Source organism: Enhydra lutris, unplaced genomic scaffold (genome assembly GCF_002288905.1).
Source record: "Enhydra lutris kenyoni isolate GAN:26980312 unplaced genomic scaffold, ASM228890v2 scaffoldscaffold13, whole genome shotgun sequence".
Taxonomy (NCBI): Eukaryota; Metazoa; Chordata; class Mammalia; order Carnivora; family Mustelidae; genus Enhydra; species Enhydra lutris.
In genome coordinates, this window is record NW_019154097.1 from 26,589,561 (window position 1) to 26,602,384 (window position 12,824).

Genomic DNA, 12,824 nt, shown 5'->3' on the forward strand with positions numbered 1-12,824 from the left:
TGATTCTTGGCCTTATGGCTAAGATCAAGTGTAAATTCACATTATTGCATTTAGGCTTCTAATGGTTTGTTGGTTAATAGCCTGACACATAAGAAACGTGCAGTTAAGAATAAATGACACCTAGTTTTGAAGGGAAGATCAGAAACTCCAAAATGACTTACCTGAAACTGAAATTGTATTTTATCTGGAGGGCTTCTTTACCCATAATTAAATACTGTCTTCCTTTCTCCAGATCAGCATTGGTACACGTGACCTTTTTAATGAAGGTGACTTCAGAGTCCTTTTCCGCAACAGCTTCACCTGAGAGGCACACAAGTAAGATTATCACATTCATGTTACGATGTCATGAGCATAAACTCTTAATAATTCCAGTTCCTCATGGCTAATTATTGAGTATAAACTTAATATAAGTGGCTATTGGAGAGTGACAATGTTCATATGGTTAAGACTTTGGAATCAGGCTCTCGGCCATTTGCCAGCTGTGTGGCCCTGGACAAATGAGGCTCAGACCCATCATCTGGAAAATTGGGAATGACAATAAAACCCACCTTCTTAGAACTGTCGTGAATACATGAGAAGTGCTTACAACACAGAAAGCACGATATTAGTGCTTCTTACTATTACTTCTTTAGAACCAGGAATTAAAAGAACTTCTCTATGGTTGAACAACATTAATCTCCACTCATTATATAGTAAAATAAAAAAGTATTTGGCAGCTGGCAATGGATAATTTTGTAGAGAAGTACAAGACATGTGAAAGACTCTGGAGTAGTCTCAAAGATTCTCAAAGAACTCAGGAGTAGTCAAGAAGGTGGCTCCCTTACATAGAATGCATTCCTTCCCATGCTGTCCTGTTGCATTTCTACCCATCTTGAAACACATCTTCAATTCTCGAGGTATCCAGTAAATACTCCTGGATGTTCTTTGTCATAAATATCTCTCTGTCTCTCCTCCACTCCCCTTATACTTGAATTTCTATCACAATGTTTCATTTCATTTATCTGTCTTCAGCTAGGCAGGAAACTTCTTGAGGCAGGGACTGGGTCTGACTCGTTGCTATAGATTCAGGACTGATGATAGTTATTTAACTCTGACAGAGTGATCCTAATTATTGAATCCTGAAAAACTTCTGGACATATGCTTCATAGTAACTGCATATATGGTAAGCTTCAATTAGTGATATTTAATAAGCATGCACACATCAGTTCCAGCTGGTTTTCTTACACCCTCCTGATGACCTTCAGGACATGACCTCCCCTGGAAGCAACATCTAAGCAGCATTCCCAGCGCTGTTTACCAGTTCAGCCCCTGTCATGGTGAGAAGGGTGGCTGCTGGGGCCTTATCATTATTTGTAAAAGCCTTTTGTTATAAAACGTCTCAAGCATATTCAGAAGAGGGAATAGTTAATTAACCTTAGCTTCCACAATCACTGATCTTTTTTTCCATTTATACTGTCACTCAGAGCACCCTGTATTTTAAGGGAAACACCAGTTTATCATTATCCTTGAACTGCCTATTTGCCCTCTATTCTAAATAGCTTAGTTTTTAGCTTGGCTTATTGTTCATGTGCAGCAATTTTTGGGTAAGTGGTAAATGTGTGGTGTTCTGATATTTATATACATTTGAAATTTATACAATTAAAAAAGGAACACCTGGAATGAAGAGATAATGAAGTATGCAAACATTTCTAACATTTCCTTTTAAATGTCATAAATCTGAATGGACAGGAGAACAAAGAAGAAATGATATTGATAAAGAACTACAGCTTGGGAATCATCTCATACTGCACAACATTCAGAACAGCCTGGGATGTCTTCTGATACTATGTAAGAATTAGTAGAAAATAAGACAAATAACTTGTATTTCTGGAATGAAGAACACTTGATTATTTCAGTAAAAACAGGAATGGTTTATTCTTTCTTATAATGTGAAAGCTGGGTGCAAATGGCATTCAAAGTTAGACTGCGAAAAGATCAGAGTGCTAAACACATATTTTCATCAGAATGACAACCATGATTCAGAAAATTTGTGATCATCAATGAGAAAAAAACAGGTTAACACCACAAATCAATTTCATACAATAAAACATTTGAAAATAATAAAAACCAGAAGCACATTTTTACGAGAGTATCGATCAAGCAAATCAAGATTTGGAAAGTATTATTAGTCTATGGCTAAAAATGTTGTAGAATTTTCATACTTGAAACACTTGATAGAATTTCAAAAGAGAAGAAAATTAATATAAACATAAAGTTGCGGGGCGCCTGGGTGGCTCAGTGGGTTAAGCCGCTGCCTTCGGCTCAGGTCATGATCTCAGGGTCCTGGGATCGAGTCCCGCGTCGGGCTCTCTGCTCAGCAGGGAGCCTGCTTCCCTCTCTCTCTCTCTCTCTCTCTCTCTCTGCCTGCCTCTCTGTCTACTTGTGATCTCTCTCTGTCAAATAAATAAATAAAATCTTTAAAAAACAAAAACAAAAACAAAAAAACCCCATAAAGTTGCAATTTAGGTTTACACTCCTACTTATTGCAAAATTTATACCTAGTGAAATGAGAACACAACTTTTTGGAAAATATAAATAAGGTGATAAAATTTCAACCATTATTGAAAAAAAATCAATGAATATAAAAAGTGTTTAAAATAATGTAAAATAAAAAATTGGGGACTTTGAAGATCATTTAATGGGTTTTGCTGATTTCAAGGTGCTGGAAAGAACAACTGAACAACTTATCAAACTGTTGGAGAGAAAAGGAGTCAATGAGGAATACTTATGTGAACACCTTATTGGTGCAAATAGATTGCCAGGGAAGAGTCCAGTTTCAGCAAAAATTCTGAAGTTCCCAGCTGTTCAATTAGGTGTTGACTGAATTACCTATCAAGCAGGTATCAAGTGTCTCTGGACACCACAAAGATAGGAGACAAGCCAGATTATCTCACTGTAACTACTTCTTTGTAAGGTTAGTGTTCTGCGTATCTAGGCAGAATTAAGTAATAATAGGAAAAGCTTTAAAAATTTCAACAATGAAAACATTGCAATAATGAAAATTGGAAAAATATTGGAATTTGGCAGGAAGCTGGTAGTGCTAGAATCACAAAGGCAGTTTGGAAATCATGTCAAGCCTTGAGTGGTTCACTTTGATAGATACTGTGGTATAGAAGCAAATATTTACAAAGTGGATAGATATGCTTTTTGGTGACTTGCTCATGATAGTCTAGCAATTGTGTCAATACAGTCTTGAGATGTTCAATAAAATATATATCAACTTTAATAAGCCCACAGGTTAGAGAATGAATGGTGAAATCGTATAAAAATAAAGGAAACTATGAAAGTGGAACAAGCTTTTAGCAAGATAGAAATGATTATAAATTTGATATAAAACAAAATCAAACCACTTAAGGGAAAAGCTAATTATATAAAAATATTTTTGTTTTAATGGCAAAAGTAAAAAATAGGATGAACTTTTAAGTTTTTTAAAAAAATTGTGAATCCTAAAACTTTGTCTATGATGTTTGTAAAACTCTCAGGGTTAAAGGGGAATAAAAATTAAGAAAGTTAGGAAAACAAAATATTCAATAAATTTTCAAATTTCAAAAATTCAATAAATTGTTGTCATGACTTAGCTGATAATAGAGATACACTGAATACATAAAAATGTCATACAGTGTCCGAAGGACTGGAAACATTTTGAATGCAATTTCTACCAATTGAGTAGAAGCTGAGAGAGACTTCAGGACCACAGATAGTACCTTTGCTATTAGGAGGTATTACTTATTGAGATTATAGGTTTTGTAAAGACTATCAATTTGATAAAGATATAATTGGAAGTTTGATGTGGTTCCTTATTGTCAAATCAGAGCTAAGACAGGGGCAATCCTATAGTGAGTCAAGCAAAATAAGACTGACAATTTTTAAAACTAAAAAGCTTATTTGGAATTATTAGAATTATTTAATGAACCATTTGTGTGACTATATAATTTGACAAGAAGTTTTATAATATTTATAGCTTAGTTTAATTAGAGAATAAAAGGGAACATATTTTAAAATGTTTTATATTTTTTTTACATGTGAATTCATTTTATTGTATTGGTTATTAAATGTCTCATTTATCCTCACATGGCATCTAACCCACAGCTTTGTACTTCATAGAAGCTCTTAATTGGTTTCCCTGTTTCTACTCTTGATCTCTCCCACAAAAGAAGCCAGAATGATCTTTTAAAACCATAAATCAAATCATCTTGTTTGCCTACCTCAAACCTTTGGTTAGCTTTTCTTTGGACTTCTAGAATAAAATCTAAATATCTTGTCATGCGTTATAAATCCTTGTATGACCCAGCTCCTGCCTACCTCTCAGCTTCATCTCATACTAGTGTCTTCCTGCCTCTGATCCCCGCTGGGGTTCTTCAGCTCCCTGATGGTGCCAGGTTACTTGCTATCTCAGGGCGGTTGCATATTTGGTTCCTTCTTCACCCCACCCCTCTAAGAATGGCTAACTTCTAATATCACTCCCAAAAGATGCCATCTGTTATCACACTGAAGGAGTTTCCCACATTAATTACATGTCTCAAATATAATACTTGTTATGATTTAGAATTAATTTGTTCATTGTCTGTCTTTCTTTCTTTCTTTCATTCTGTCTCTCTTTCTTTCTTAACATGTCTCCTTGAACAGAATATAAATGTTAATAAGGCAAGAACTCTGGCTGTATTATACAAGTTGTATTCTCTGTGTATAATACAATGCCTAGTCTATCAATATAATGCCTCATTAATGGCACATAGTAAGTACTAAATATTTGTTGAGTGAAAGAATGAATGAATGAATTCTCACCAGCTTTGTAGATATCCAGGAGGGTTGCAGTGTATTTAATGAAGACATTTTCTTCAGTGATAGATGTGAGACGAACTTTATAAACTGGTAGAAGAAACAACACAAGAATTCATGCTTAATATCGCTAATGCCACGTCCAGTAGACGCCAGAGTTTGTCAAACAAATGAGAAATGAGGCATAGCAAGCTCTTATGGGTTCCCTGAGGTAAATCTCATTTCTTCCAAAAAGCCTTCCTAAGTACTCCCAATCTGATTCTGCTAATCATGACTAATGATTTATTCTGCTAAGAATGATTAGCCCTAGCCACTGTTATAGAACAAGCTGATTAGGATAAGAGCAGCATTAAATTAAAGGAGAGAAGCACACTAAACAGACAAGATATGTCTTTGTTAGATGTAAAGTTCAGATTTTGATCCTTTAAGATTAGTGGAGTCATGTCCATGGGGAAGGTGGGAGAGCCCCTTCCTTTTCCATTTGTTTCACAGAGGGGCCTTTATCTATCATTCAGGACTGTCCTGCGGGCCTCCTGTTCCCTTGCCTGGATTGTTTGGATCCCTCCCATGGCTCTGATCTTTGGATTTTGATAGGATTCGGTCTTCTGACTCTTTGCTGGGATTAGCAGCTATCTGACATGAGACATTCTGTATCCTGCTTTCTCTTCATTCAGGCATCAATTTTTAACCCATGGTATTTGATCTCAGGTTTGGAATGAGCAGCTTGAAGGGACTGATCCCTTTGATGTAGTCTAAGAAAAGATCCTTTCATTTTTGCTTTGGTAGAGTTGAAGTGAATGACCCAAAAGGTTTGCCCATTTTTGAGATTCCAGCTAGCTAGATGAATGAATGAGCTCACTGTGCCAGAACCAAAGGCCAACTGAATTAGTAGCTTAAAACAAATTTTGAAATATCCTGAATTCCGGTGCCTGGGTGGCTTCATTGGATGAGCATCTGCCTCTGGCTCAGGTCATGATCTCAGGGTCGTGGAATCAAGCCCCACATTGGGTTCCCTGCTCAGCAGGGAGTCAGCTTCTCCCTCTGCCTCTGCTACTCCCACAACCACACCCCACCCCTACCCGTGCTCTCTCTTTTGCTCACTCTCTCAAATGCATAAATAAAATCTTTTTTTCAAAGATTTTATTTATTTATTTGACAGAAAGAGAGATCACAAGTAGGTAGAGAGGCAGGCAGAGAGAGAGAGAGAGAGAGAGAGGGAAGAAGGCTCCCCACTGAGCAGAAAGCCCAATGTGGGGCTCGATCCCAGGACTCTGAGACCATGACCTGAGCTGAAGGCAGAGGCTCAACCCACTGAGACACCCAGGCACCCCAGCAAAATCTTTTTTAAAAAAATCAAGATGAATTCTATGGAAAGAAAGACTATAAACCATCTCCAATTTATTCTGATGGCTATATTTCCAGTAAGCGAGATCAGTGTAATATAATGGAAATAATACTGGAAAGCAGGATGCATCCTAGTTTTACTACTTAATTCCTGCATGACTTTGAACAAATTATTCAATCTCCCTGAAACTTAGTTTATTCACTGGCAAAATACAGATAATTCTGTTACCTCAAACAGGTCTTATGGGACCCCAATGAGAAGCGATATAAAAAAGCAGTCAGTAAACACACAGTGCTGAATTAACTGTACTGAGATAATATCCTACTCTCTCTCTCTCTCTCTCTCTCTCACACACACACACACACACACGTTTTGAGATAGTGTACAATATGCTCTCTTTCTCTCTCTCTCTCTCAAAAAAAAAAAAAAAAGAAGCCAGAAATAAACATTAGAAACCAATTTTGATATGGTTTCTCTCATATGTGGAACATAAGAAGCAGGGCAGAGGATCGTAGGGGAAGGGAGGGAAAATAGAATGGAAAGTCATCAGAGAAGGAGAAAAACCATGAGGGACTCTTAACTCTAGGAAAAAACTGAGGGTTGCTGGAGGGGTGGTGGGTGGAGGCGTGGGGTCACTGGGTGATGGGCATTAAGGAGGGCACATGATGTGATGAGCACTGGGTGTTATATATGAAACTGATGAATTATTGAGCATTACATCTGAAACCAATGATGTACTATAAGTTGGCTAATTGAATTTAAATTTAAAAAAAAGAAAGGCATAAAAAGGTTAATATCCAATATATATAAGGAACTTACACACACACACACACACACACACACACACACACATACACACGAAAATAAAGGAGCTAATTCTCTGAACTTAAGAGAAGACCACAACTGTCCTGGGCATTTGACATAGCTCTGAGCTCTGGACATCCAGAAGGAGATGCTCCTTTTGAAGCAGAGCATTGCAATTCTGCATATATTTAAAATGATTTAGTATTGATATTTTTACCTTGTCTTTGAAGGGAGTTTGAAAAAAAATTCTAAGCCCCCAAACCATCTTTGTGTCTGCCTCTGCTCAACTGACTGGAAGAATAGTGAAATCTTATACCTTCATGGCTTCTCAAAAGTTCTCTCTGTTTAATTTGATGGGATCTAGTAGAGCAAAGTGTCCTGGCTGGGTGTGTATGTCACTCCTGTCGTTTTAAATGAAAGTTACATTTCTTTGCTGAAGGATAGATAATTTTGCATGTTAATGCTGAAAATCAACATTTTCCTTCAAGGGAACGTGGAATGTAGTATCCAAATAGTCACTATAAAAAGTCGTTGCTCTCGGGGCACCTGGGTGGCTCAGTGGGTTAAAGCCTCTGCCTTCGGCTCAGGTCATGATCCCAGGGTCCTGGGATCGAGCCCCGCATCGGACTCTCTGCTCAGCGGGGAGACTGCTTCCTCCTCTCTCTCGCCTGCCTCTCTGCCTACTTCTGATTTCTGTCTGTCAAATAAATAAATAAATTTAAAAAAAAAAAAAAAAGTCGTTGCTCTCTAATGGATCATGTATTCATAAAACTTTATGTTTAATGGAACTCTATATAGAAACTTTGAACTTACCATAGGCAATGTCTGGTTTACATGCTGCTTCTTTTCTAGTATCTGGAGAGATTGTCAGATCCAATTCTGCCTGCATTTGTCCACAGTCAGCTGGATTTTGTGAAAAATGGGAAAAGTTAGGTTAACATAAAGAGGCAGACACTCGCTTTGGGAGTAAACACAAAATTTTTACAAGCCCTGTCAATCCAGTATAATCTTACAAATACCATTTTTTTCCTCTTCCATAAAGTGAAACATTATATAAAGCAAAAACAAAATGAAATAAACAAAAACAAAATCTGGGACATGAGGCTTAGAATGGGTAGTCACTCCACATTCAGTTCTTCTGAAATGGATATGCTTTCATTAAAGAAAGGAGGAAAATTTCCCATTTTGAGTATAATTAAAAGTCCCTTGAAGGAACCAAAATGATAACCAGACTGATTTAGAGCTATAAAATGGTACAATAAGTACCTCATATAGATATTAATTTTTTTGAAAAACAAAATAAATCCCAAACCAACCCAGACCCTCATGGAGTCAGTTGATGGTTATTGAGTTTTGGGTCTTTTCCTTGACCAAGGGAAAGGACTTACAGAAGACCGAAGGGAACTGGACAATAGACAGAGATGTCACTGAGTGTTAAGGAAAAAGAAGAAGAAAAAGAAGAAGAAAAAGAAAAAGAAAGAGAAAAAGAAAAAGAAAAAGAATGGGGCTAGTGGCTCAGTCCTGAGCCTCTCTTCTCTTAAGCTGTGGTCCTATTACATTAAAAAGACAAGGTGAAAAGCAAGAATTTCACATCCTGTTATTCCTCTGATATCCAACAAATTGTCTAGCAGGTGTTTCTCCGTCTCTGTACAGTAGAAACTACCAGGGTGTTCAGAAGTTGTTGAAAAGTAGTTTTACAGTATTCAAGCAATCAGTTTTCAGTCAGCTGAGATGTCTACTTCTGAGGAACAAGTTTGTCAAATAGCTTCTGCCAGATTAGCCCTAGATTACGAGTGCTGCTTTAAACAGACATGCAGTCTGAACATGTTAAATGAAGTTTACCTTCTACGCATTTGCACGTTACTCCTTCACAGACTTGCTGAAGATTGGCATGGGATGGGCTATAAAACATGGTGCATTGTTTATCTGTGGCAATGAAAGCATAGTTAGGAGAGGTGGCTTGATTAACACACAACACATTTATGGATCAGTAAGCCTCTCCCATGGGGTTTTGGAGATGACTTATTCCAAAATTTCTTTTTGTAACTTAGATGCAGGGAGATTAAACTATGCATTGCCTCTCCTGACGCATGTCCCTTTACTCTCCTTCAAAATGATTTCCCCTTCTGTGCTTGAAATTTTACTCTTCAATATTATTTCTTAGAATTAAAATATTTGACACTTCCATGAATGAGAGGAAGTAAATTTTGTTACACAAGGGTCTGCGGAAAGAGCTGTAATTGTTTAGGAGAATAGAGGAAGAGGGGCCAAGTATGTTCCACGTGATTTTGGAAGATAAAACTAGAATGAATGGGTGTGAGACTTTGGTTCATTTTTAGAATTTTTTGAACAAGTAGAACTGCCTAAAATGGAGTTGTCTGTCTTGTGAACCAAAGAGCTCTCTGACTACTTAGTATTCGCAGAAAAAGCTCAGTGATCAAATGTAGGATCATTGATTCAACATTTATTAAACAAGTTATATACCCAACACTGTGTTGATTCTGGGAGGATTAAAGAAATAGGGGGTACATGAGCTTCTCAGAAAAGGAGAGATGCAATGAATACGTAATGAAGGCAAAGTAGTTCTCTGAAGAAATTTTAGAGTAGAGTTGATTACCTGGTCTGTGGTATTCATACACCGTGAAAGTAGCAGGACTCAGAAACCCAACTTGAAAAAGTTCAAATATCCGGAATCGAACACAAAGGAACTCATCGGAAGGAATCTGACAATTTCAAGGTTTGAACAAATTATGGGAGAATAGACTCAACATTTTAGCCTGCAAATTTTGAATAGTGATTGGAAATGGGGACTGATGGGAGGTGGAACTTACCGAATTCAGTTGCAGAATAATATGTCCATCTTTGATTTGATAATCAGTTAGTAGCTGATCTACCCCTTCCACAAGCTGAGAGAGGAAAGAGAAAGCTTGGATTTAATTTCATGATTTTTTTTTAAGTTGATCTTTTTGTTTAAATGCATTCACCCGATATTGGGATGTTGGATGTGGGGAAGTAATCCACTATTCAAAAAAGTCGAAGAGCAGCTCCTCCTCTTGAAAAAGTCTGAACATGTAATCCTATGCATTTACATTTTGTTCAGACCATGCAAGTATATGCCCCCACTTTAATTTGGAAAATTAAAACTTAGGTAGATTATTGGTTTGGAAAGAATATTCTAGGTGATTCTATGAAAGTGACATATTAAAATACATTATATTTTATTATATATATTATACACATAATTATATATATGTAATTTAATAAATTATAAAATATGTTAAAATGAAAGGAAATAGCTTTATCTGTAAAAGAATGTAGTAAAGAAAACCAAGCATCCATAACAATATGTAAAAGAGAACATTTACAACTCTTAAATCTTCTGCGTTTGCACTGATTCCGGTAGGCAAAGAGATATCCATCACTGCATGGGAAGACCCAGATGATGATTCTTCTTTGCTGGGCTTGTAGCTAAAATAAATGAGAGATCGGAAATGGAAAAAATAAGTGGACAAGATTCTTTAAGAAAAGGCCTTATTTCTTAGTAGGTTTTAATTTTTTTAAAAGATTTAATTTATTTATTTGAAAGAGAGAGAGAGATCACAAGTTGGCAGAGAGGCAGGCAGAGGGGGAGGGAGAAACAGGCTCCCTGCAGAGCAGGGATCCTGATGCGGGGCTTGATCCCAGGACCCTGAAATCATGACCTGAGCCAACGGCAGAGGCTTAACCCACTGAGCCACCCAGGCACCCCAGTAGGTTTTAATTTTTAATTTGCGTCTGCCCTTACTTGCCTCTCTATAATACATGCATTGCAACCTCTAAATGTTAGTGTTGCAAGAGATCTTAGAGTTACCTATTCTAACTCTTTGCTCACCTCACCAATACTTTATGCAGAGAGCGAGCGTGAGTGGGAGGGGCAGAGGGAGAAGGAGTGAGAGAACCCCAAGCATACTCTGCCCTGAGTGTGGAGCCCAATGCGGGGCTCTATCTCACTACCCTAAGGTCATGACCCTGAGATCATGACCTGAGCCAAAACCAAGAGTCAGACCCTTAACCAAAGCGCCACCCAGGCACCTCTTGACTGATACTTTATTTTTTTTTAAGACTTTATTTATTTATTTGAGAGAGAGAGAGAAAGCAAGGTCAGGAACCCAAGCAGGGGAAGTGGGAGAGGGAAAGCAGTCTTCCCGCCAAGCAGGGAGACAGACGCTGGGCTTGATCCCAGGACCCTGAGATCATGACCTGAGCTGAAGGCGGACACTTAACTGAGCCACCCAGGTGTCCCTTGACCGATACTTTAAATGGACCTGTAGAGGTCATTCAGCCCAAGCTTTTAAAAAACTAGTTGAGGAAACGGAGGATGACAGTAAGGTACTTGTTCAAGGTCATATGAGTAGTTCACCTCAGAGCAGCATAAATCTCTTGATTCTCCTTCCAGTTTTTTTTCTAATGCAGCACACTTGAAAAAGAAAATTTGTTCTATATTCAAAAGCGACTCAATAAGCATGTTTAGGAAAAAGCTTGAAGGAAATACCCTAAAATGTTAGCAGCTACTCTCTTCTGGATGGTGAAATTGTAAGTGATTATCTCTTTTCTTTTCCATGCTTTTCTATACTTTCTAAATTTTCCACAATAGATATTTATTTTAAAAAAATGTTTTAAGGACTATCCTCCATCTAGGAATTGTGCTCAGGAGGAAGCTAAGGAAAAAGGCAAAGGGGGTAAAATGAGAGATTTGGTGTTTTTTTTGTTTTTGTTTTTGTTTTTTTCTGATAAGAGAAGAAACAAAAAAAGCCACTGAACTGGGGAATCAGGAAAATTGGGTTTTACCCCAGTTCTGCTGAGAGATTTCTACAAATTGTTTTCCCTTTCTGGAGTTCATTTTCTTGATAAAATAAATTGTGAAAAAGTATAAACTTGTGTTTCAAGTTTACCTTTACAATTCTAAGGCTTTGTTTTAAGAGGCAGAGGTTAGTGCTGCCATTAAGTGGAATCAGAAGATTTAAAAGGGGTAAGTTGGCAGGTCAGGGGCTGAAGACCAGGGATGGGGGCAGAGCGAGGGCGGTTCTGCAAAGCTTGAGTTTCAGGTTCCAGCTTCATCTCAAGATGCTTGAGAGAAGGCTGGACATTTGAGAGTGGAGCCTGGAAGATCTGTCAGGATTAAAGGAAGAAACTGGGGAGAGAGCTTCATAGTGGGAAGATAAACTGATTTCACCTGAAGGAATGAGTATTAGTTAAATGGGAGGTTTTATGTGAGTTAGTGAGGTGGCAGGGCATCTCTTTTCCCCAATCACACCTATTGGGGCAGACCCTATTAGATGTCTTGTTTGTAATATTTACTGTAATAATTAAAGATATCATAAAATCTCTGGTTTACAAAAATTTAGTCCCATTCTTCACAAAATTAAAAATTAACAACAGAGTATAAGACAAACTGGAACTGTAAAATGACATCTGGACATCTCCCTAATTGGAGGGGTGAGTACCACCAGGAGCAGAGAACTCTTGCTCACAGATGCAAATACTCTGTCAACAGAATGGAAAAAGGCCTCCTGAGTGGAGAATGTCTATGAAAAGTTGCTGGAGCCTTGATGACTGGTTGCCATGGTGACTGTTTCAACCATGGAACAGAAATGTTCCTTTCGAGAAGCCCTTTGCCTGCTGCCAAAGACAGCAATCTCCCCCAAAGGCATTTTGTTCAGAGAGAAGGAGAGAAATGAAATCCTTTTTTCTTTTCTTACGGATACAACAGAGAGGTTGTAAAAAGCTAACTACAGGAAAGAGACCCCCTGAATACAGAAACTGTATGCAGGCATTTTTTTAAGTCAGGAGAGAGAATATTTGAAGGCAAAGATTTTTT

The 12,824-nt window shown here is 37.7% G+C and overlaps 1 protein-coding gene across 1 annotated transcript in view; it reads right to left on the reverse strand.

Annotated features, from left to right (window-relative positions):
- The window catches only part of LOC111145939 (complement C5), an 85,718-nt gene that overhangs the window by 992 nt on the left and 71,902 nt on the right, over positions 1 to 12,824 (reverse strand). The window contains exons 34-40 of the mRNA XM_022501255.1: positions 10,333 to 10,435; positions 9,799 to 9,873; positions 9,585 to 9,690; positions 8,810 to 8,893; positions 7,781 to 7,870; positions 4,825 to 4,908; positions 162 to 300 (exon numbers count right to left, since the gene is read on the reverse strand). Coding sequence (XP_022356963.1) covers positions 162 to 300; positions 4,825 to 4,908; positions 7,781 to 7,870; positions 8,810 to 8,893; positions 9,585 to 9,690; positions 9,799 to 9,873; positions 10,333 to 10,435 — 681 coding nt within the window. The remainder of the gene's footprint in view (positions 1 to 161; positions 301 to 4,824; positions 4,909 to 7,780; positions 7,871 to 8,809; positions 8,894 to 9,584; positions 9,691 to 9,798; positions 9,874 to 10,332; positions 10,436 to 12,824) is intronic.